This window comes from Narcine bancroftii, chromosome 2, assembly GCF_036971445.1.
Source record: "Narcine bancroftii isolate sNarBan1 chromosome 2, sNarBan1.hap1, whole genome shotgun sequence".
Lineage (NCBI taxonomy): Eukaryota > Metazoa > Chordata > Chondrichthyes > Torpediniformes > Narcinidae > Narcine > Narcine bancroftii.
The window spans coordinates 237714487-237739651 of NC_091470.1; the positions used below are offsets into that span (position 1 = coordinate 237714487).

A 25165-nucleotide genomic window follows, 5' to 3' on the forward strand; every position below is an offset into this window, starting at 1 on the left:
GGGATAAATGGCTCATTTTCTGAGTGGCAGGCGGTGACCAGTGGGGTACCACAGGGATCTGTACTGGGACCCCAGTTGTTCACAATTTACATTAATGATCTGGATGAGGGGATTGGATGTAATATCTCCAAATTTGCAGATGACACTAAGCTAGGAGGGGTTGTGTTCACGGTCAGGAAGCTCCAGTGTGATTTGGATAAATTGAGGGACTGGGCAGATACATGGCAAATGTACTACAATGTGGATAAATGTGAGATTATCCACTTTGGTAATACAAACCGGAGGGCAGATTACTATTTGAATGGCAATAGATTAAGAGATGGGGAAGTGCAGAGAGACCTAGGGGTACTTGTACATCAGTCTCTGAAGGCGAGCATGCAGGTACAGCAGGCGGTTAAAAAGGCAAATGGTAAGTTGGCCTTCATATCAAGAGAATTTGAGTATAGGAACAAGGATACCTTACTGCAGCTGTACAGGGCCTTGGTGAGACCACACCTGGAGTATTGTATACAGTTTTGGTCACCTTATCTAAGGAAGGATGTTCTTGCAATGGAGGGAGTGCAGAGGCGATTCACCAGGCTGATACCTGGAATGGCAGGAATGACTTATGAGGAAAGATTGCGCAAATTGGGATTGTACTCGCTGGAGTTTAGAAGATTGAGAGGGGATCTCATAGAGACATATAAAATTCTGGCAGGACTGGACAGAATGGATGCAGATGGGATGTTTCCAATGATGGGAAAATCCAGAACCCGGGGCCATGGTTTGAGGATAATAGGCAAACCATTTAGGACCGAGATGAGGAGGAATTTCTTTACCCAGAGGGTGGTGAATCTGTGGAATTCATTAAAACAGAGGGCAGTAGAGGCAGTTCATTAAATCTATTTAAGAGGGAATTAGATATATTTCTTCAGTATAAGGGTATTAAAGGTTACGGAGAGAAGACGGGGATGGGGTACTGAACTTTAAGATCAGCCATGATCTCATTGAATGGCAGAGCAGGCTCGAAGGGTCGAATGACCTACTCCTGCTCCTATCTTCTATGTTTCTATGTTTCTAATTTCACTCCCCATTTATATATAAAGTCCTCTACTATTCTCTCTCCTATTTTCCCTCATCCTATTCTTACCCATGCAGGTTTTTCTCCTTCCTCAAAAAAAGGAGGCAAGAAATCGCATTTGTGCCATTTGATCATATTTATTTTTTAATTGGGAAGTTGTAATCCTCCTAATTCATGTTTCCATATTAATTTTTCTATGGAGACTCTACACATCTTACCCTTCCAAATAAAATTTCTTACATATTTATTTTATTGCTGAAAGAACTTCTGAGGTGTTGATGTTGGCAATGGTTAAAAAAGATGTTGTTCTCTTGGGAATATATTCATCTTAACACAATTAACTCTACCCACTAATAATAATGGCAGGGCCATTCACCTATTCAAATCTTCTTCAATTTTTTTAAGCAAAGGCAAATAATTAAGTTTATATGAATCATTTAAATTTATTATCTATACAAATCCCTAAATGTTTTACCCCAGTTGTCAGCCATTTAAATTAAGTATTTCTTCAACAGTGAGTATAATCCTCTACTGTAAGAGGCATAATTTCACTTACAAGTTTTTTTTTGAGGCATAAAATTTTTCCCTGGCATAAATGTTTTAAGTCATTTTAAAAAAAAATATAGACATACAGCAAGGTAACAAGCCCTTCCAGCCCACAAGCCTGTGCCACGCAAATATCCCCATTAACCTAGAACCCCCATACATTTTGAAAACTGGGAGGAAACCGGAGCACCCAAAGGAAATCCTTACAGACATGGAGTGAACATGGAGAGACGGTGCCATATTTGATCCTGGGTCACTGGCACCATAATAGTGCTTTGCTAACCACTACACAAACCACGCCACCCCACTTTTTCAGGAAAATATTTTGCAATCATTCCTGTTGGTTACTGCTGGCATTTCCAATGAGAAATGTGTTCAGACAATCAGTTTAACTCGAATGCATGCACTGTGAAATTGATCTCTCCCCTTGCAGTCATTAGCATAGAGCATAAAAAAAAACATCCTGTACCAAATCATCTTCTCCATCATATTCATGTTAGAGGGATATAACCCAACAAAAGATGTTATACAAAAATGTAATTGTGTGGCGACCTGCTGCTGCGGCAATTGAGCTGGCACTCCTGGCAGTGAGCGCAACCAAAGGCTAGCAGCCCATGCAGCAGCACTGGCCCCCACAAGCGAACCGGCGCTGGTCTTGCTGCACAGCCAACAGGGACAGCACACAGGGAAGAAGAGTACTGTTATGCAGGCAAATACCTGCATGAGGGAAAACTGCTTTTGTTATGCATGTGTTGACATCAGCAAAGGGAAGCCATGGTGGGAACAGGTGCATAGTGGGAAAAGTCGGGCCTGGTCCCTAATGAAACTCAGAGCTTAACCTGACTATACTATGTGTGTGTGTGTCTTCTTTCGAGTAGCGCACTGCTACAATTGCATCAATTTGTTAAATCTTTCTACATTTTTGTGGTTTAAAAGATTCCCATAGTCCATTATCTATGGTTGACAATGGAAATTAGTTGAATGGCTCTCTAGATTTATAAATAAATCATGTATAACCTGTCATTTAAAGGTGATCAATAAAGAGAAAATAGGTGTGTTTTGGATATGAAAATACAGTTTTTCTAAGTCTTCAAAGTTACTGAGTGTGAAACTTCACTTATGTGCATGAACTTTGTAAGGAATTATCCCTCATAGAATTCATTTACACATTTACTCCACTGAATATGCATCTCTGGAATGCACTTTGAAAATTGGGCCAAATGAGCTGTTGGCAATAAAATACTGCCATCCATATTATTACATGTTGTTTTAAAATAACTGTATACCACAGCGAGGTGGAACAATTGAAAAAGGGGCTATCTCCAAAAGACTGCTGGTCTCATGGAATTATTCTCAAAAGCTGGCCTAGTCACATAAATTCTCTCAGTGACGCTCATTGTTACGGGCCACATGTCTAGTGATTTGCTGATCTCACTTCCATGCTATCCCAGAGAATGTCTACTTGAATATTTCAAAGAACAATACATTCACAAATGCCTGTTGTTAGAGGTTTTCAACATTGTGATATTCTCTGGGAAGATGGTTGCCAAGTTTTCATGGCTGGACCACTCTCGACATGAAGGTCAAGTTGACACTGCCTCTGAACTTCCTAGTTACAGGCACAGCCATCAGCAAGTCTTTCCTTGTTTCCTGATTTGCTGCTCACCACTCAATGAAAAGTGGAACTGATCTGAGGAAAGTGCATTTTATAAGGAGTCACAATTATCTGAGCACAGTGTAACTTAGCATAACATACATACATGTTGGATCAACCCATTTGTTATAATCAGGAATTCATTCATTGCTCTTTTACCCGATCTGCTGACAGATGCAAGGAATTTCAGGATCTCCTGAACTTTCATCACTGATTACATGTATCCAATTGGTTTTAAAGACGGAAGGTTGAAGATTTCAGAGAGGACAAAAGTAGCATCAAGAGGACTGCACTGGTTTTATTTAGTATATTGTTTAGATCTTCCCAAAATTTTTTCACTTTCTCACATGTCCAAATTGCATGAACTGTTGTTCCCGTTTCCTTTTTACAGCGAAAACATCTGTCTGATACTGTTGGGTCCCATTTATTTAACTTTTGAGATGTAATGTATAGCCTGTGTATCCAGTTATATTGTATCATACGTAACCTCATGTTTATTGTATTTCTCATGGTTCCAGAGCATAGCTTCTCCCATGTTTCATTCTTTATCTTTATGCTTAGATCTTGTTCCCATTTTTGTTTGGTTTTACCATTTGTTTCCTCGTTCTCCTTTTCTTGTAGTTTAATATACATGTTTGTTATAAATTTTTTGATTATCATTGTGTCTGTAATCACATATTCAAAATTAAAGCCCAGAGATCTTCCTCCTAAGTAATATAAAAAACAAAAAATTTGGACTCGATTTGGATGGAGCACAAAAAAGATTTGTTATGATAGTCCTAGCTGTAGCAAAAAACTGTATTATGTCAACCTAGAAATTAGAAGATAACTTGAGAATACAACAATGGTATATAGAAATGAATAAATGTATTCCATTAGAAAAAATAACATATAATTTAAGAAATAACATTTCAATATTTGAACAAATATGGGAGCCATACATGAAACACAATAGAGAAAACCTACCGTGGACATCTACCACCTAAAATGACAGAAGGAGAAGATAATGAAAAGAACTGACTCAGTGGAATTTCTTGTTTATTTTTATTGAGTGACAACATTGTTTAATGGGTTTAATGTATCTTATATTCTGAACTTTAAATAAATGGGAGGGGAGGTGAGGGAGGGAGGGAGGGAGGGGAGGAGGGAAGGGGGAGAAAATGACACTATATATTTAAGAAGGAAAATGTATGTATCTTGATCAATATGGTTTATAGTGTGAAAAATAAAAATATATTAAAAAAATAAAAATAAAAAAAAAGAGGACTGCACTGGGATCTTCCAGAACTATTGCCCTCTCAGTTATTGACCCCCCCCCCCCGACTCCATGGATTCTCCAGAAGCTGTGGTAGATGCGACAAGACGAAAAGAAGTTTCAAATTCTTAGAGAAAAATATTAGTCTCCTGCACGTTGTTGTTGCCTGCAGCAGTCTCGTTTCATTTGATTTGGTGCCCATATTGCACATTCTTGCCAAATCAAAGAGAGCAGCCAGTGCTAGAGGAAGAGAAGCAAGAAAATTGGATGCTATGATCCAAGAAGGAAAACCCAGAGGCAAGAGGAGTAGGAGAATGGCAGTAACTCCAGAGACCATGTCCTGATTAGGATCCATGGCTTTATCACTCAGAGGTGGTGGACACTGAAGGACACTGGGTACAAGGGACTTATTGGAGATACGACTTTCATAAGCTGTGTGCAGATTGAGTGGTTGGTCCTTACTACATTCCATAATACCAACCATTGTATTCAAATGGGAGAGCTCAAAAAATACATAATATCCCTCACATCTTGCTGTGGAGGTCCCCTGACACTGAATACAATATATCAATGAATGATTGACTATACTTGGATGATTGCAATTAAATATCGATGTCACAACTATGTTCCAGCACTAAATTACTCAGTTCAGTTCCACTTTAAAGACTTAAATATTGGTCAAAACTTTTGTTTTTTGGTTTGCTATTCATCATTGATGACGAGTGGCCAGTATTGTAATTACTGCAGCAACGGAGCGCAATATAATTCAGAACTTATCGACAGAATTTGTAGACCATCAGCACAGTGGTGAATATTTTAAGCTATCGACGTGCACAGGCATTCAATGTGGCCCTCCATCTGATGTTCATTTTGAACCTTTGCACCAATTGTCCATTTTAAAATTCACACTGGAGCAGATCTGGTGAAGAATCAGCAGTAGAAAGCACTGTGATCCACTCAGTTTATAACATCTGGATCTGATAAATATAGTCTCACGGCTTCTCACTAAGCCATCTCTCATCGCATATTGTTTCGCATCACTCCCCTGCTTCTTATCTCCAGTGTATATGGGTCTTCTAGAGAAAGAACAACACCCGTTTAAAGCATAAATCATTTCATCATGCAACCACTCTCATATTTTTCTGTTTCTTATCTGAGTACCTCCTCCAGAGAAGGCCACAATAAGTTTTATAAGATCAGAACAAGAAGGAGATTTTTAAAAATGACAAAAAAAAAGTTTGCATCATTGGATGTCTTATGGAGATATTGCAAGAATAGAACATCAGCAATGGAGAGAGTCTAACTATTGCATAATCATGCAGTTTATTACTTTGTAAGGGGAAACATATCTAGCTGCATTCAAGCTTGAGCAATGCCATACATTAGCAACCAGTCCAGGCAAATTATACATTAATGCCAGCAATTGCCATAACAGTGAGAATTAGGTCTGAACAATGAGGTGTGTTATTGTTTTCCAAATGAGAGCACTTCTCAACAGTTCTGGAGTCTTGAGGACAAATCATAGCAAAGCAAAGTAAAATTGCACACAAATGAACACTCGTCTATTTTACTGCAATGTTAGGCACAGCAATGCTCTTTTCTATTTTATAAGCTTGCTTGTGAACTTTTGTATCCAATGTCATTTTGCCCCCTGTGTCACTACTGGTGGCATTTTTTTTTAAAGAGTCCAAAGATGTTTTTGATGATACGGGAAGATCTTTTCTCAACATTTGACCTTAAGGCTGCTTCCAACATAACAGTCTGAAATTGTACTATCTTAGCAATTGGGGTGGGGATTTGGGGGGGGGGGGGTTGGGGGAGGGCGGGAGTTGTAGAGGGATGAGGATAAGGGGGTGGGATCATACATTCCAGGCAAACTCTGACATCACTAATTTGATAACAATGCAACACATTGCTGGGACTCATGTCATTGCAGTGCTGTTTCCTAAAGGATTGTGGAAATAGTTAGTGAGAAAACCTGACATATTGCAGCTATTCATGAGATGATTTGGACATTGAGACCTCTCTGCAAATACTGAGGTACAGAGAAGGGTGACCTTTTTCAAATGTATTTTCGTTCTTAACTGAGAAATATTGGGTAACCTTTTAATTATCTATGCTTTTCAGCTAAAGTTCAATTGTGGAGGAATGTTGTGGGAGTGTGTGTGTGTGTGTGGGAGTGTGTGTGTGTGTGTGTGTGGGAGTGTGTGTGTGGGAGTGTGTGCATGTGTGTACATACATGTGCATGACTATAATATGTGTATGTACTTAACAGACACATTTTACTCTTACAGTTGCAGGGAAGAGTCATTGTTTCTCGTGTCATCGATGTGCAGTTCATTTTCACACATATAGTGAGATCATGAAATTTATTGCTGCTTTTCTCTCTGGTTCAAGGATTCTCTCTCCTGTAGTAAATTACTTCCTTGAGAAGTGGCCCTATCGTGTATTTTCTTCTCCCACTGAGCATACTGTCGAACCTCTCTCCTGGCATGTATTACTTTATCATAAATTCTAAGTGTTTTTCGAAAATCATGTTGCTCTCCCGTTTTCCATCCACTGAAAGACTAGAACTGTGGCCCCATCACAAACTGACCAGATCTCATTTTAACGTTTCATTCTGGGCATAAACCATTCCAAATCGCCAGCAAGTTTATTATTGACCAAATTCCAAACTTATTTTTGAATGGCACTAAACTTGGTGCTTGAATTAAGCACAAAAGTGTTTTAGTGCATTAAAAATAGATGTAATTTCGTTGAGCATTTGCCTTGGTTTCCTCTGAAGTTATTCATGTACAATAGGGAATAGATTTCCACATAATTACAATGCACATTCTACAGTTAAAACTTTGTGTGAAGAGGTAGATTTGTGTATAATTACGACATTGTAGAGGACAGGTTTAATCTCCGAAACGAAATAAATTCAATGGAGTAAATGAGGTTGCAAATCACTCCATTCCCCAGTGATGATAAAATCGATGTAAACAACATAATCCACTACTTTCTGGGGTTTAAAACTATTGTGGTCAAACTTTCAATGTGACTAAATTAATGACTCATAAGTAATTGGTAACTGACTCGATCATAAAAAGCAGGGAAATATATTCAAACAAATAGTATTTATACATCTTCACAAAAATTGCAATTCAATCGCAACAGCAAAATATACATTCTGAGATACTTCCACCCATCAAACTTTCACTTAACCTTGATGTAATTAAATATTGGCATCACTTTATATCCAATGTCTCCATGGGGTGCAACCACATTGTTGAAAAATATGGATAAGATTGGGGGGGGCATGATGAATAAATTTCAACCTCATTCAAAGCAAATTTAAATTAGGTTCAAGTTTATTCATCGTGCCCCCCCCCCCCAATCTTATCCATATTTTTCAGCAAATTTAAATGATTTCGAGCTGAACAAAATATCAATGATGAAAACTCTGATTAAGTATGCTTGTCATAACTTTCAGTTTATGATTATTGCCTCACAGCAAAGAACATGCAGCATGCTTGTGGGATGTAAATTACAAAGGAGACAGATACCGGTGCCACCATGTAACCCACTTTCTTTCAATCGATGATGTCCTTCAAGACAGCAAATAAGTTTTGCAACATGCACCTCCCTGGGGTGGATGATCCATGTATGTTCATCAAGTACAGTAAGGTAAATCATTGATTCATTGAATTGTACAGTTTTCTTTTCGCTGGTCTTCTGAAACTTTCACGTAGAAGTCTATCATCATTTTTAAAAAATGTAGGTTGAAACTTTCACCTGAACAAGTGGATAAAAATAAGGAGGAGAAAATACCATAACCAATCATATTATGATATGCCACCTTGTTAACCAGCCTTACGCTTGAGGAATACACCACATACCAGTATAAACTCGTTTATGATATTTAAAAATCGAAAAACTGTGGAGTTGCAGAAGGTTCTGGAAATTCTCAATGTTTATCAAAAAAAAGTAGTACTGTTTCTATCACCAATGGTGGGGGTTCTGAGGCCTGTTGATGCCACTCCCCCTGCGCGTTCCAGAGAAATGCCCAGGCCAGCCGTCATTAATGGCTACGTCGACCAACCAACTGCATAGCCTGCAACACATTCAAAACTCCCTGTTGGGCCGATGTTCCTTGATGGACTCAGGCACAATACAGTGTCATTCCCCTGACCAGCTTGGAGGCCCACTGTGGCAAAGTGGGCCAGAAGCTCAGAGTGGTAAATGGCTCCAACATCTGAATATTCGGCACCCGCATCATTCCCCTTTGCTTCAGTGACAGACAATTCACTTGGAAGTTTACAGTGGATGCCATGCAACAACCATTACTGGGTACAGATTTCCTGAGGGCCAACTCACTGCTGGTGGATAGCAAGGGGGTCAGGTTGGTGCATGCCCGGACATTTCAGTCACACTCACTCAAGGACAATGAACTCACCAGCCCCCACCTGCACTCGGTGAGTAATGCCGACAACGAATTTGCTGGGGTCCTAGCAGAATTCCCCTCCATCGCCACACCTCACTTCCATTTGGCAGAACCCAAACATGGGGTGAGGCACCAAATTGTTACTGAGGACCCTCTCCTCCATGCCAGGCATGGCGTCTCCCCCGGAGAAACTCAACCTAGCCAGGGACGATTTCAAAAAGATGGAGGAACTCAGCATTGTGCGGCACTCTGATAGTCCTTGGGCCTTCCCTCTCCACGGTTTCCAAGGAAGTAGGTGGTTGGAGGCTGTGCAGAGACTACTGTTGCCTCAACGAGGCCACCATAATGGACAGATAACCCATGCCTTATATCCAAGACTTCACCGCTAACCTGCAAGGGGAACAGATATTCTCAAAGGTGGGCCTCATCAGGGGTTATCACCAGATCTTAGTAAACCCCAAAGACATCCCAAAAACCCCCTTTGGATTGTTTGAATTTCTCCGCATGCCCTTTGGGTTAAAAAACGCAGCTTAGACTTTCCAGAGGCTGATGGATGCAGTGGTCTGGGATCTGCATTTTTCCTTTGTCTATCTCGATGACATTAATCGCCAGCCATACCTGCACCGAGCACGTCGCCCACTTAAAACAATTATTCTTCAAGCTGAGCGATTTCAACCCAGCCAAGTGCCAGTTTGGCTCAGAGACTATTGACTTTCTGGTCCATTGTATCAACCAACATGGAGCCAGACCACTACCGACTAAGATGGATACTATTCGCTCTTGCCCCATGCCATCAATGGTGTAGGGACTACAAGATTTTGCAGGTATGGTCAACCTTATCGCCACTTCATACCTGCAGTGGCCCGCATAGTGAGGCCACTCTTTCTCCTCATAGCAGGACCCAGTAAAAACATTCAATGGACCCAAGAGGTGACCGAGGCCTTCCAGGGCACCAAAAACAACCTAGCCAATGCCATCATCCTCGTACACCCGTGGGCAGACACCCTGACGGCCTTCATGACAGACACCTCCAGCATAATTGTCAGGGGTGTACTTGAGAACTGGTGAATGGATCGTGGCAACCACTGGCCTTTATCAGTAAACACCACAGGCCACCAGAGCTCAAATACAGGTCCTTTGATAGAGAACTGTTAGACATATACCTGACAAATTGGCAGTTTCGTTACTTCCTGGTGGGCAAGTTATTCAAAATTTACGCAGACCACAAACCCTTCACCTTCTGTAAGGTGCCAGATCCATGGTCAGGCAGGCAACAGCGGCACCAGCCCTACATTTCCAAATTTACAATGGAGATTGAACATACTCGACAAATCTAACATGGTGCCCAATACTCTATCCCGTCCGGCTATCTTGGTGATGCATAACCCTACCCCTGGCATCAACTATGCAGCCCTGGCTTTTGGGCAGCAAGCAGACCCTGACATTCTGGCGTACCAGACAGCACTCACCAACTTACAACTGGAAAACATCCAGATCGCCCCTCGCAATCGCACACTGCTCTGCGACACCTTGATGGATAAATCTCACCCTGTCATTCCAGCTGAATGGAAGAGGTGGATTTTCAACTCAGTCCACAACTTGGCTCACCCCAACATCAGAATTACAGTCAAAATGGTGGCAAACAGGTATGTCTGACATGGCCTCCTCAAAGAAGCCGCCTTATGGGCCAGGACTACTTGTACTCAGTGCCAGTCATCCAAAATCCAGAGACCTACCAAAGCTCCATCACAGACATGGAGCCACCACACGCCGCTTCATCAACGTGCACATTGATATTGTGGGGCCCCAACCCATATCCAGAGGTGCACGTTGTCTTCTCACAATGGTCAACTGGATGACCAGATGGCTAGAGGCATGCCACTCTCAGAGGCTTTCACAGAAGCACGCGCACGGGCATTACTCAACACTTGGGTAGCGTGTTTCGGGGTCCCCAAACTCTTTATATTGGAAAGGGGGGCCCAATTCACTTCCAGTCTGTGGACCACCTTAGCCCATGCCCTGGGTGCCCAACTCCACCACACCACGGCGTATCACCCACACACCATTGCATTGGTGGAGAGGTTTCACAGACACCTTAAGGCAGCCTTATTGGCACAGCTTAGTGGACCTAAATGGGCCGACAAACTCCCTTGGGTCCTGTTAGGCATCCACACCACACCCAAGGAGGATCTCGAGGCATCCTCTGCTGAATTAGTCTATGGTTTACCCTTAGTTATACCGGGCAAATTCCTGACAGCTCCTGAGGACTTAGGGGAGCCCAAAGTGACCACATTTTTACAACCACGTGAGCGCCTAGGAACTCTGGTCCCCGCTAAACCTAGACCCCATGGCCAACCCTGCATTTATGTCCCAAGGAACTTTATTGATTGTAAATACATGTTTGTTTGGAGTGGAGCTAACTGGCCATCTCTTCAGCAGCCTAACGAGGTGCCATAATGTGTCCTCAGGTACAACAGTTCCACCTGTATTTTGGACATTGGCAGCAGTAAAGAGACTTTCACACTCAACAGGTTGAAACCGGCCTACTCAGACTTTGACCAGCCCATCACTCACCCGACCCCATGTTGCAGGGGTCGGCCTCCTAAAAACAGCTCCCCGATCGCCAGTTCTGGGGTGAGGGGGACGTCAAATAGCGGCCCGCGCCTTGGGTCAACACAACAAATGGTCGAACGCAACGATTGGCAAAGCATCGTGCAGGCTGAAACGTTCATTTCCATAGGCTCCCAGCAAAGCGGTGAAACTGGCCGATCACCGCCCAATCAGGGCCCGGGCATTTGAGGTAATCAATCAGCAGCCGGCCCGCTCAAGCCACGACATGGTGATTACACGGCTGAGCTGACTATAAAAGGCAGAGCTGCCACTGAAAAAACCAAGTGTTGAATACACTGTGTGTGTGTGTGTGTGTGTGTGTGTGTGTGTGTGTGTGTGTGTGTGTGTGTGTGTGTGTGTGTGTGTGTGTGTGTGTGTGTGTGTCTTCCTTCTCCTGTGGATTCAAGCTACAGCCTTAGGGCTAAAACCGAGAGCTATACCTTAGCTGTAGCCGTAGCAACCTCGCTGAAGTAAGTAGAAAAGTGTAATGGTATCTACATACCATTACTTTAAAACATTCCTGGCATTCTCCAGAAAAATACTACATCATTCCAACATAGTCAATTCATAAATAACAAGCTGAATAACCAACTATTTTGCTGTAAAGCTACATCACCTTTTTTTCTTCTTTGGCTTGGCTTCGCGGACAAAGATTTATGGAGGGGTAAATGTCCACGTCAGCTGCAGGCTCGTTTGTGGCTGACAAGTCCGATGCAGGACAGGCAGACACGGTTGCAGGGGAAAATTTGTTGGTTGGGGTTGGGTGTTGGGTTTTTCCTCCTTTATCTTTTGTCAGTGAGGTGGGCTCTGCGGTCTTCTTCAAAGGAGGTTGCTGCCCGCCGAACTGTGAGGTGCCAAGATGCACGGTTTGAGGTGATATCAGCCCACTGGCGGTGGTCAATGTGGCAGGCACCAAGATATTTCTTTAGGCAGTCCTTGTACCTCTTCTTTGGTGCACCTCTGACACGATGGACAGTGGAGAGCTCGCCATATAAGGATAGGTTTGTAATCACAGGAATACAGTTTTTGGTTGACATGCTTTTTTAATACTGTATTATATTTTGATCCATAAAACACTCCTCCAATTTTGAAATATTGTGAAATCTTGACATAATTAGTTTATTGAAAATTATACTTTTTAAGTCGGATTCCCATTGTCATCTTGATTTATGAACACTTAAACCTAGACATTTTATTTTGTAATAACATACATTTCAGAAATAAACTTCTTTGTTTCTTCCTTAGTAATAATTCCAAAGCAGATGGTCTAGGTAATTTTAAACTGTGACCTAATTTTTCCAATAAAAAGGTTTTTTACCTGATAATAGCAAAAAAAAAGTATTACTATGAACTTTAAATTTTTCCTTCATTCAATTAAAGGATACAAACTTCCCGGATTCAAAACAATCTTGAATTTTATTAATCCCCTAAAAATGTTTGGTCATCACCTGGAAATCTGATTTAGTTTTAGGAATGCAAAGATGGCATATTGAAATTAAATTCTGCATTCCTTTAGAAAAGATAATGTATAATTTGAGGGATAAATGTCATTTTTTTGTTAAAGTATGGAGCCTATATTTAAAAATGTTTTGGTTTTAAGATTTAAACTCTCAATCCACACCAGTGTGATATCTTGGTTTCCACAGCTAAGAAGTTGAATATTGTTGTTTTTAAGTGATGGTCTCCTTTCTTCTTTCTTAGTGGGTAGAAGGGGGAGGAGGATGGGTGTTAGTAGGGTGGATGAAGGAGGTTGGGGGGGGGGGTATTCAATTATATACTTTCTATATGAGTATGTTATCATTGATATTATATGACTTTAATATTATAAATAAAATATTCAAAAAAAAGAAAATTATACTTTTTAATTTGATCCACATGAAATTGTATTTATAATCCTCAAATTTCCATTACTGTATTGTATAAGAACATCAGTTCTCAAGACATTGTATTTTAATGTGTGGTGGATTTACCACATATTTAACATTGAATGGAGAACAGCCCTACCAATGGTTTCTAGTGGAGCACACATTTAATTTGATATAAAACTTAGCTTTGCAGTTCTGTAACTAAATTTCTTATTGCCAACCTTTGAGCACTAAATATCTTTTATGGAATTCAGATGACTTGTGGAAATTCCAAATGCATGTTTTATAATCACAACTGCCTTGAAATTTTGGCAACATTAGTAATGAAATATTGGAGTTCTGTGAGTTGAGGATGCAAGAATCAATGCGCTGGAAAAAAGTTTGAAGGGGATATGAGTGGAATTAAGCAAGGAATGCTTGACATACAATGAGTCAGGCATAGCTTGGCTCCATACAAGTTCATATTACCACATACATCATTGAGTTGCAGAAAATTTGAAAGAGAGGAAATTTGAAATTCAGCCTGGGGAAAGAGGATGGTGTTGAAGAAAACAGTTTGGATCGACATTCAAATGAGATGTGAAGAACCATCAAACATTCCGAATGTGCAATGGAAATAGATTGTGATTGGACATCCATGATGAAGTTGAGAGAGTTTGGACCAGGACATTAGAAATTGACAAAATGGTGAAGAACATCAGTGACATTACCGATATAAGATGGGGAAGGGGAGAAAGAATACAGTTAGGTCAGAGGAAACATGAAACTTGAGGAGAAGGCGGCTATGGGGATGTGGGGATGATGGAGGCTGTGATTATCCAAAGAGATAAGTCACAGAATAAAGGAGACATTCTGCATGGAAAGAAGCTTTGGAGCTGAGTCTTCATCTGCTGAGGACTGATCATTTGATATCAGGAAGGGGTTGATCAGAAAGGAGAGTGAAAACACAGCAGACAGTAGAACTGGGGAGCGAACAGAGTTCAGAGGGAAGTGAATGGAAAGAAAAGTTCAGAGCGTATTGGAATACTTATGTTGCTGTGATATTTGCTTTCTGAAAGGAAAGAGAGAAGTGTGTGGATGAGCACTAAATCTTCCTGAGGATGATGTGAAACTGTGGACCAGAACAGCTTTGAAATAGAAATATTTGGGCTGTTGCAGAGAAATAAAGAGCACGCATGAGCTGACAAATGGCATTGAGCTTGAATCTGAGAATGCAACAAAAAAAGGAATCTGAGAAACATTGAATAGTTTGAGGTTACCGGTTTAGTGATTTCATTCATTTCAATGAAGAGGAGCTGCCAGAAAGGAAATGAATAATGTAAATATCACTTATATTCTCTCAGTTGTTAACAAATGCATTAGTTGCTTTTCACAGTCTACTAGTAGTCTGGAATACTGACTTAAATATTTTTGCAACTTTTTAAATGGAAGAAACTTTTTAGATGTTATTTAATTATTCTTTCAAGTCTATTGTCAGCTTTTACATCCAGAGCTACCTGAGTGGTAATTGTGTAAATTGCTCATCATACATTCCACAAAAACTCTCCTCTGCCTGGCAAAAGCAGACCCAACCAGACCCCATACACCATCACATTCTCCGGCCTGGCAGAATTCAGCTGCTCCACAAAAATGAAGCCAAGTCTTGCCTAGGTCAAACCTTCATTCTTTGTGCAAGTTTGTGTTGGATGCTTCATTCATTGTTCATCTAACAAAAGGATGATAGCAGCAAGCATTAACTTTTGATATCATTCTTCAGTTCTAGTACGACATGAAACAGCAACATGAACACTACGGGGCAGCAGCATCAGATAATTAAAGTGAATAATCAAAAAAACTGGAAACCACAACAATTTTACTCACTCAGCATATGTGTCTTATTATGTGAGATTATGAACTAGGTGAGGATACAAACAAGTTGTAAGTTAAGGCAGCAAAATGAACTGATGATGATGGAATCCAGAACCAAAAAATAGAATGCTGAAAGGACTCCATGAATCAAGAAGCATCCGTAGAGACAAAAGGTGTGAGTTTCATAACGAGATCTGTATCAGGGCTGAGAGGGAAGATGAAAGATAACTAGTATATAGAGGGATGAGGAAGAGCTGGCCAGAGGTGGGAAGTGAAAGATAGAACCAAATGGAGAGGAGATGATAGGCAGATGGAAGCAGGTGGGAGAGGGACCAGAGGAAAATATTGGGAAATATGGTCATCAGGAGATAAAGGCGAGGTGTGATTGTGCGCTTGGATTGCCTTTTGGTTAAATCACTGAGATCTTTCTCTGCTACAATGATCACACATAGTGACTGGAAAATTATCGATGCCGACTTAAAAGTTCTTTTCTAAGTTTCATTGTCATTTTGTGGAATTATTTAATATTGAAAAAGAAATCAGTAAAATACACATCCTGACGTAGATCCATAAAATTAAATCTCCAGAAGGCATGCAACCCAGCCAAGGTATGGCCACGATCTTCAGAGCAATTAGTGTTAATTATGATTCATAATTTAAGTTTGATTCAAATAAAGAAAATGCCTTTAACAATTGGAGGCAAGTAAACTTTATCTTAATGTTTAAGTTAATCAGACCAGCTGTTAAAAACATTCATCCAATGTGCATGTGTCACACTAATTATTAGGCTGAGGTCTTTTCAAAGTTACACATTACGCCTCATAATTCTTTTGCAATTCTCCCACATAATTCATTAGTGGTTCTAAAACATGTTCAATTAGTAGTTGATTGTTATCCATAGATAAGATGTTATCTGATAGATAATGTACTTCAATTTTCTCTCATAATATTCAATGTAGGACTTATACTAGGCTCATTGAATTAATTAAAAAAATGTCAGAAGCAAAATCAAATGAGGATAAATGAATAATTCTAAATTATAGAACAATGATGGATGAAGATCCCTCATCTCTTCTTATCTTCTGTTTGCACTATTCCTAAATTATTGAACCTATTCTAAAATTTGTTCATAGAGAAACACAATAGGCAAGCATTTTGGTGTTTTTACTAAAATTTGTTCATGTCCAGGTGTGTAATGAAGGCTCTCCACATTTAAAGAAATCAAGACAAATTGATCATATGAGCTGAAGATAATGAACTAAAGTACAATGGATACAAAAGAAAATAATTCATTTTATTCATCTTGAAATGGGCGTTCAATAATAAAAACAAAGATAGAATTGGAATCAGTTTTTTATCATCCAATGAAAACAACCAATTAGTAATAAAATAAGACAGATCTATTGAAATACCATGCGGACGTTTTGATTGATCACTCCCTGCATCATAAAATGTTTCAGGTGTTTAATCTCCCAGCTTAGTTGTCATGTCAATGACCTGAAATATTAACCATTTCTTTTTCTACAGATTCTGCTTCATCAGCATTTCCAGAAGGAATTTATAGCATGTTTTGCTTTCATTTAGAAGATTCAACATCTGCAGTAGTTTGGTTTTCAATTCCATGCAAAGTTGGTAATCAAGTCCCACGTAATTGGCAGTTAAGCAAATGCATTTGGTTTTGCACAAGGTCCTACTTGGAATACATTGTATGCTTTCACATTGAAGGAATTCTGATACTGCTCATAACATGAACAAAATGAACATTCCACTCATAAAGCATCAAAGTTTCATTATGTTTTCTTTGGTGGAAATAAAATTGAGTATTAAATTGCTAAAGGAAATTAATGCAAGATCATTATTTATTTCGATGTTAATCTCTGACATGAAGGAAAAGTATACAATTACCAACTAAGATAAATATAAACATTATATGCGGAGCTATCTCTACATGTTCAAAAAAGAGCTGGAAAGAAGCAGCTATTAAAAAAAAACAGAAGTGACTTGCATTTATATAACCCATTTGATCATCTTAAGGATATTGTGCATTTGTGTGAAAGATTTGGGTGACTAAAAGCTTCAACAAAAATGTGGAGCAAGAGAAGGAAATTAAAACTTGTGAAGTTCGAGATAATTGCTTTTGGCTGAAAGCAGGGATCTAGAATGGAGAGGAGAGCAGAGGGTTAACACAAAAGACCAGAGCTTGCAGAAGTGTGAAAAATAAGGTAATCGTCAAATGTAACTAGGTAACTTGATGGGCTTAAGATTGACACAAGGAGTGAAGTCTTGAAAACTAGATGTTTGTGGAGTTGGTGGGTGGTTGGTTGGAAGAAGAAAATATGATCATATTTTAACTTAATCAATAATGCTTTCCCAGACAGCACCACTGTGTGCAGGAAATGAGATTTGTATGGGAATTCATTAACTTTAGAGGAAACAATCACTATGAGGGGAGAGGAAAGACAGCAGAGTTTTTATGCTAGACATGGTCCACATTTTCCAAAATACCTTCAGCCCTACATTGACATTGGCTGAATATAAGTGGGCAGCAGGCTTAGTGTAATGTTAAGTTTGACCCTATTAGAGTGTCAGCGTCCTTGGAGTATGTATGTTCTTTCTGTTTCTGTGTGGGTTTCCTTGGGTTCTCCACTATCCAAAAGAAAAGGGTTTTAGGTTAATGTGGGTGCACAAGTTTAAATGGCCAGAATTGGCTTCTTCTGTGCCGTAAATAAAAAAAAAACCACTGGCGAAAGAGATATAATTCCATTGGATAAAGGTGTCAGTTTTAAAATAGCGCAGCATCGAAACAGGCTGTGTGGACCACTTCATTCATGACCTTATGACAGAGAATTCCCATTTATTGAAGTATATTCTCATTTGCCTATAGATTTCACTTGTTAGAGCTGCTGTTCACAATTGTGTGAGTGTTTGGCTAGGATAAGAATGGTCCATATGAGGTTTATGGAGGTTTTGAAGACATTATGGTCAAGAAATGTTCGCTGGTGAGCTTGGAGTGCTTGGAGAAAGAAAGTACTGTCCTTTTTCCAAACACATACCTCATGATTTCAGACCTTCTCAAATCCATTCTGTGGCCAGTTTCATGAAGATTAGCAAATTAAGTGGGTGTGGCAGAAAGTAAACTAAATATAAAATCCAGCAGCTCATTATAGTATCATTCTAGTCCGGCTTCAAAATTACAAAATAATAATTACAAGTGTGATTTGATTCTTGTGCTATACATTTTAAATTCTAATTTTTGACATGATTCCAGCTCTTGATTGTTAGGACAGGGAACCATGGGCGCTGAAGGCTTTGAGGTTAACCTCCTTCTTAATTCTGCACTCCAGTATATTTTCAATTCAGCTTTCCAAAATATCACAAAAAAGTTGATCACCCCTGATAAAATTTGCATTTTCCTGACTTTTCCTTCATCAGTGGGTTAAATGGTTATTTGCTTTCACTGAAATACTTTGATAATACGAGCAAACAACATAAAATTAAAATGCACACATGAAGTACTTGAATGACAGACATTCAGAATCTGCTTTTCTCATCCATTGTTTGGTCAAAGAAGTAATTACCATTCAATTTACACGCTGTGCCGAAAGGGTGCAAGTGGATATAATCAAATATCTCATCAAATTCAGTCAAGTGGAAAGAAAAATTAGAACCCCCCTGTAAATATATCCAGAACTCTTATTCTTTGCTTGACTCTCATTTGCTTCTTTTCTACCTTTATGCTTCTTTTTACAATAGATTATCAATTTAACACGTCTGTTACAATCATGCCTTCTATTTTTCTCCAGTGCTATTGTAGTGTGAATAAAAGCTCTCATGACTGGAGGGAGAACAAACGCTTTTATTAGTTTATAACAGAGGGTAGGGTCTCACAGTAGTCTTCAAAATGGTTCTGGGTTTAGACGGGAAACCAGGGTTATAGATGAGCAGATGAGGGAGGAGCCAGCCATCAGCATAACACACTACCAGTGAATCCCAGTTCACTGCATTCACCCTTTCCTGCAGAATTTAGGGTCCGTGAATGAAGACAGGGAACATGGGTTCAGAGAAGGAAATAAAAGTCAAAAAATATACAGTTATCTACATATTTACAGATTTAAGCAGTCCGGGGGTCTGGAGATCCTAATGGGAGTTCCTTGGACTCCTTGAGTGTCCTGGTTCCCTTCTGAGGGAGAAGAGGCGGGCTGGATCTCTGGCTCAAAGGTGGAGGGGGATGAACTTTCCTCATGAATAGGATTCCCTGAGGCCCTGACTGGGGTTGGCAAGAATGAGCTCTGTGGCTCACAGGGCACTTGAGGTAATGGTCCCTCTGTTCCGGCGGATGCCACGTCCCTGATGGTGATGGTGTCCTCACTGCATCCAGTTACTCCACAGAGGTGTAAGTGGGATTTGTGTGGAGTAGTTTCACTCTTCCCACCAGGGGGTCGGGCTTACTTCTCTGCATGTGGTTCCCGAGGACTAGACCAGGAGTGGTGAGCCAGGTTGGGAGTGTAGTCCCCGATGCTGACCTTCTTTCAAAATTGAAAAGGAGCTCGTGAGGAGTAGCGTTGGTCACGGCACATAGTAGCAACCAGATGGAATGGAGTGCCATAAGAAGGACTTCCTGTAGCGTGAGTCTGGAGGGCCTTTTGACCGGGCCAGTTTGACAGCCTTCCAGACCGTGGCGTTCTCCTTTTCAACCTGCCTGTTCCCCCAGGAGTTGTTGCTAGTAGCCCTGTTGGATGTGATGCCCCTTGCCAGCAGGTTCTGATGAAGTTCGTCACTCATGAAGGATGAGCCCCGGTGACTATGAATATAGATGGAATGCCCGAACAGGGTGAAAATTGAATCTAGGGCTTTTATGACTCCATTTTGTTGGCCTCCATTTAAAATTCTGTTTTTCATGATTTCTATTTGCACAACTTATTTCATTCAATACATTTTTCTTTTAAATCAACTTATTCACTGGAAGTTGCTGATCCCCCAAGTCTGACCCTTTCATTTCATTGTAGCTATAATTTCTCCGTAAAGCATACATTGAATTTAAACCTCCACTATCTTGCATTTATCCATCAAAATAAAGTCAATGGTTGAGGGACTATCAAAAAAAAATCGACTTGAAGAGAAACACTGGACTGGCCCAATTTCATAAGTGTTTTATTCTTGGAAATCTACATGCATTCCTCTGCCATCTTAGACTTTACATGGTATCCACTGGCTCATTCACTTTGGTGGAGATGTTACAGATGAAAATAAGAAAGCAAACAATTTGATATTGCTGGTGTAAAATTTTAATCATTCAACATGTGTTTTAAGCACTTAGCTGATTTGTTTTTTAAAATATTAATATTAAATTATTAATGAACTTTTTTGATTGCTTACTTGATTTCTAACATATTTTAGTTGCTCTTGTGTGTCAGAAGCATTTGGAATTTTGGTGACACCATGAAAACTTTGGGAGGCAGCAGAGCTGAAATATGAGGAATTCAGTAGGACAAGATGCATCAATGGCAGGAAATGAATGGCCAACATTTTGAGTGGAAATCCTTTATTGAGAAAGAGTTTGGGGTCAAAATGTCAAACTTTCTTATTCTGCTACTGATGCTACTTGACATAAGAATATAAGAAATAGGAGCGGGAGTTATCAAATCGGCCTGCCGAGCCTGCTCTGCCATCCAATCAGATCATCTCCACCTATCTGCCTTTCCCCCATATCCCTTAATTCCCTACTATGTAAAAATTTATCCAACCCTGTCTTAAATATATTCATTGAGGTATCCTCCATTGCTTCAATGGGCAGCGAATTCCATAGATTCACCACCCACTGGGAAAAGCAGTTCCTCCTCATCTCCACCCTAAATCTACTCCCTAAAATCCTGAGGCTAAATCGTCCTAGATCACAAGATAAAGGAGCAGAAGTAGGCTATTCGGTTTTTCACATCTGGCCTTTTCCCCACATCCCTTGATACCCTGATCAGTTAGATACCTATCAATCTCATCCTTAAACTCTTCCCATAATATTGGGCCTCCAGAGCTGTCTGTGTCAGCAAATTCTACAAATCCATGACCTTCTTGCTAAAGAAATTTCTAACCATCTCTGTTTTATCCTCTAATTCTAAGACTGTGCCCTCTTGTCCTGGATTCACCCACCAAGGGAAACATCTTATTCACATCTCCTGTCCAATCCTTTCAGCATTCAAAATTGCTTCTGTGAGATCCCCTCTCATTCTTTCATACTCCAATGAATACAGTCCAAGAGCCGCCAAACATTCCTCATACATTAGCCATTGCATTCCAGGAATCATCCTGGTAAATCTTCTCTGTACCCTCTCCAACATCATTGCATCCCTTCCAAGATATAGGGCACAAAACTACTCCCCCATACTCTTGTTCTAGTCTACCCGACCAATGGAAGCAACTTATCTACCTGGAGGAATAGAGTTCAAGAGCAGGAAGGTTATGCTGCAACTATTCAAATTACTGCTGAGGCTGCATCTGGGGTAAGATATGAAGTTCTGGTCTCCTTTCTTGAGGAATGATCTATTAGTTTTGGAGGATTGCAGAGAATGTTCACCAAATTGATTCCAGAAAAGAGGGGGTTAGCCTATGGGGAGAGATTAAGGCCTCTGGGACTGTACTTGGGGGAATTTAGAAAAATTAGAGGGGAATCTTAGAGATCAAGCACTCCCAAGTCCTGCTTCATGGCAGCATGCTGCACTCCATGCAATTTAAATACAGTACAACTCCAATTATCCAAAATAGTTTGGACGGAGCACATTTCGGATTAATGTTTTTTTTTGAAAACTGGTCATTTTTTTAAAAAAGAGCCCAGTGGCAACAGCAAATCACTTGTAATGGTTTTTTACACAACAGCCAACAACAAGGTAAGGCTTTTTAAGCATTAAAATAAAGTTTAATTCTCACCAAAAAAAATGCTGGCCATCGCTGATCACCGACACTTCCCCACCAAGGCTCCGCTCATGCCGAGAGCCAGAGGTCCCCGCTGCCACCGGGAGCCTAAGGTCAGCTGCTGCTGGCACTGGGTGCCCGAGGCCGCTGCTGACATCCCCAGTCAGTTCAGCTCCGAAAAAAATTCAGATAAATGAGGATTTCAGATTGCTAAATTTTTTTTAAAATTTGAATAACTGAGGATTTCGGAGAATCCATTTTTGGATCATTGGAGTTGTAATGTAATCATCTGATCTTTCATTTTTCCTTCCAAAGTGGTTAACCTCACATTTACCAACATTGTACTCCATCTTCCAGACCCTTTCCCACTCACTTAAACTCTCGTCAGACCCTTCAAATCCCCTGTACAATTTGCTTTTCCACTCAATTTAATGCCAACAGCAAACTTAGATGCACTCCACTCTGTCCCCTTTTCCAGATCATTAATGTATATCGTGAACATTTGTGTGCCAAGCACTGACCCATGTGGTACTGAGCTCCTCTCACTAAGCTCCTTCGTTAGAGTGTGTCTGCTTTCAAATTCCACCACCTGAAGTCTCCTGTGTGTTTCCCTCTGGTCATGTTCTTTGTCAAAGACTTTCTCAACCATTTTATAGAATGGGCTTATACTGCTCTATTTGCTAAACTGGACTGCATCAGCAAAATGAATTCGATGCTCTCCACAAATTAGTTCATCCTTACAGATATGATTAGGTGAAGTGGAAAACAATTGTCTATGAGAGTGGGTCTATAATGAAATTCTATACCTGCCTTGTGAGGACAAAGGTCAAAGCTGATAGTTAAGTGCAGTCCCGAGGGAGTACTGCACAATTTCCCAAATTAGTTGTTAAGAAGTGATTCTGAACTAGAAATACTTCTGCATTATTATTCAGAATTCAACTTCAATCGCATTGTGGATCACCATGGTGCTGGTTGTGAAAGTTGCACAAAGAGTGAGAATTGAACTGTGAGGGTCACGGACAGTTTTGATTTTTTGTTTCTGTGTGATGCCACACTATTATTTTCAGCACAATGCTCCCTTTCAGTTCAAGCAGGTGTGCTTTCGGCAGCCAGCTTTTAAAGGGACATAACACTCTTCCAGCAATGGTGTGGGGTTTAGAGTAGTGGGAGGGATTGGAACGGGGTGCTTCTGAGGGAATGGATGCTGCTGTAATGGAACGAGGAACTGCCATGGAGTCAGAGGGTCTTTGAAAGAAGTCAGTTTGTAGAGAATGGGAGTCTTGGATGCAGTGAGTGAATGCTTGTACTTTTAGGAAGTCCAAAGCTTGTTCTGGCTGCTCTTTTAGGTTAAAGTAAAGGAAGACAAAGTGTCCACTCCTTGAGTCTGTTGACCTCCCTAACACAGCAAAGCATGCGAGATCTGGCAGATGTTAGGAGCAATAGATGGAATGATCCTGACGTCATGAAGCTGAAGGCATCGCCCACAAGAAAAGCTGTCAAAGTATAAAATTCAATTTCAGGTTCATTGGAGGGCAAAAAATGTTGTCTCTTTAAATGGTGCAGCTTTATTTTTTATAAAAAATGTTATTTTATAAATTGATGAGAACTGTCAGTCCCAAGTGAATTGAAAATCTCATTGCTGATTAATTGTACGCATTTCACCTCTATTGATTTTTTGAGAGGCACTTTTACAACAGAAAAAAAAATGAGAATAATATTATTTATTATTGAACGACTATTGGCCAGTAGCTCTAACATCTACTATGATGAATTGCATTGAGTTTTGTCGTAGCTAGAATTAACTCGCACCTAAGCAAGGGTCTGGAGCCATTGCAATTCACCTATTGTCACAATTTCTCTGCAGCAGATGCAAAGTCACTGGCTCTCTACTCAGCTCTGATCACCTCGAAAACAGCATCTTATACATATGGTTGCTCTTCATTGACTACAGCTCAGCCTTCAACACCATTATTCTCCCAGTGAAAGCCAACAAGCTCCAAACCCTGGACCTCCGTACCTCTCTCTACAACTGGATCCTTGACTTACACATCAGAAGACTACAATCAGTACAAATTGGAAAACACATCTCCTTACTGAGTATCAACATAGGCGCACCTCAAGGTTGCTTGCTTAGTCCACTGCTCTATTCACTATATATCAATGACTGAGCGGCCAGTCAGAATTCCAATGTTATCTACAAATTTGCCAATGACACCGTAGTTTTGGCGGAATCACAAATGGCAATAAGGAAGCATATTGAAGGGAGATAGATCAGCTTATTGAATGGTGTCACAACAACAACCTTGTGCTCAACATTAGAAAAACCAAGGAGATGATTGTGGATTTCAGGAGGAAGTCAGGTCAATACGATCCAGTCCTTATCGAGGGCTCAGTAGAGAAGAGAGCCAAGACTTAAAATTTCTGGTATCAACATATCTGAAGAACCATCCTGGAGCCTCCATGTCAAAGCAATCATGAAGGCTCACCAGCAGCTATACTTAGTGAGGTGTTTGAGGAGATTTGGACTGTCACCAAAAACTCTCAAAAACTTTTACAAATGTACCATGGACAGCATTCTGGCTGGTTGCATCGCTCTCTGGTACAGAAGTACCAATGCGCAGGACAAGAAAAATACTCCAGAGAGTTGTTAACTCAGCCTGCAACATCACAGACCACAGACTTCATTCCACCAAGGACATCTACAAGAAGTAATGTCTTAAGAAACCAGCCTTTATCCTCAAGGACCTCAGTCACCCAGGCCATGATCTCTTCTCTCTACTATCAATGGGGAAAAGGTACACGAGGCTAAAGAAAAGCACTCAGCAGCATAAAGACAGTTTCTTCCCCACTGTCATTAGATCCTTAAATGATCAGTGAACCAAAGATCATGCCTTACTTTGACTTTTCGTGCATCGTTTGTATTTACTGTTGTGGTTTATATAAATGCTTGCACTTTGAGGCTGTCACAAAACAATGAATTTCATGTCGGATTCATATC

At 40.3% G+C, this 25165-nt stretch overlaps 2 protein-coding genes across 8 annotated transcripts in view; one reads left to right on the forward strand and one right to left on the reverse strand.

Moving 5' to 3' along the window:
• Positions 1 to 25165, reverse strand: part of LOC138753096 (CUB and sushi domain-containing protein 3-like) — a 691055-nt gene that overhangs the window by 293029 nt on the left and 372861 nt on the right. The gene's annotated exons all lie outside the window — the stretch shown is intronic.
• The window catches only part of LOC138755143 (uncharacterized), a 123285-nt gene that overhangs the window by 62188 nt on the left and 35932 nt on the right, over positions 1 to 25165 (forward strand). For 3 of the 7 annotated variants that reach the window (XR_011352057.1, XR_011352055.1, XM_069920533.1), the window contains exons 5-6: positions 8012 to 8184; positions 11410 to 11826. Coding sequence is in view for 2 of the 7 variants with exons in the window: in XM_069920533.1 (XP_069776634.1) it covers positions 8012 to 8043 (32 nt within the window). In the remaining 5 variants the exon portion in view is untranslated. Of the gene's footprint in view, positions 1 to 8011; positions 8185 to 8222; positions 10588 to 11409; positions 12305 to 16791; positions 17033 to 25165 lie in introns of those variants that run through there. The other 4 variants (XR_011352053.1, XR_011352051.1, XM_069920531.1 and 1 more) reach the window with 4 other exon arrangements.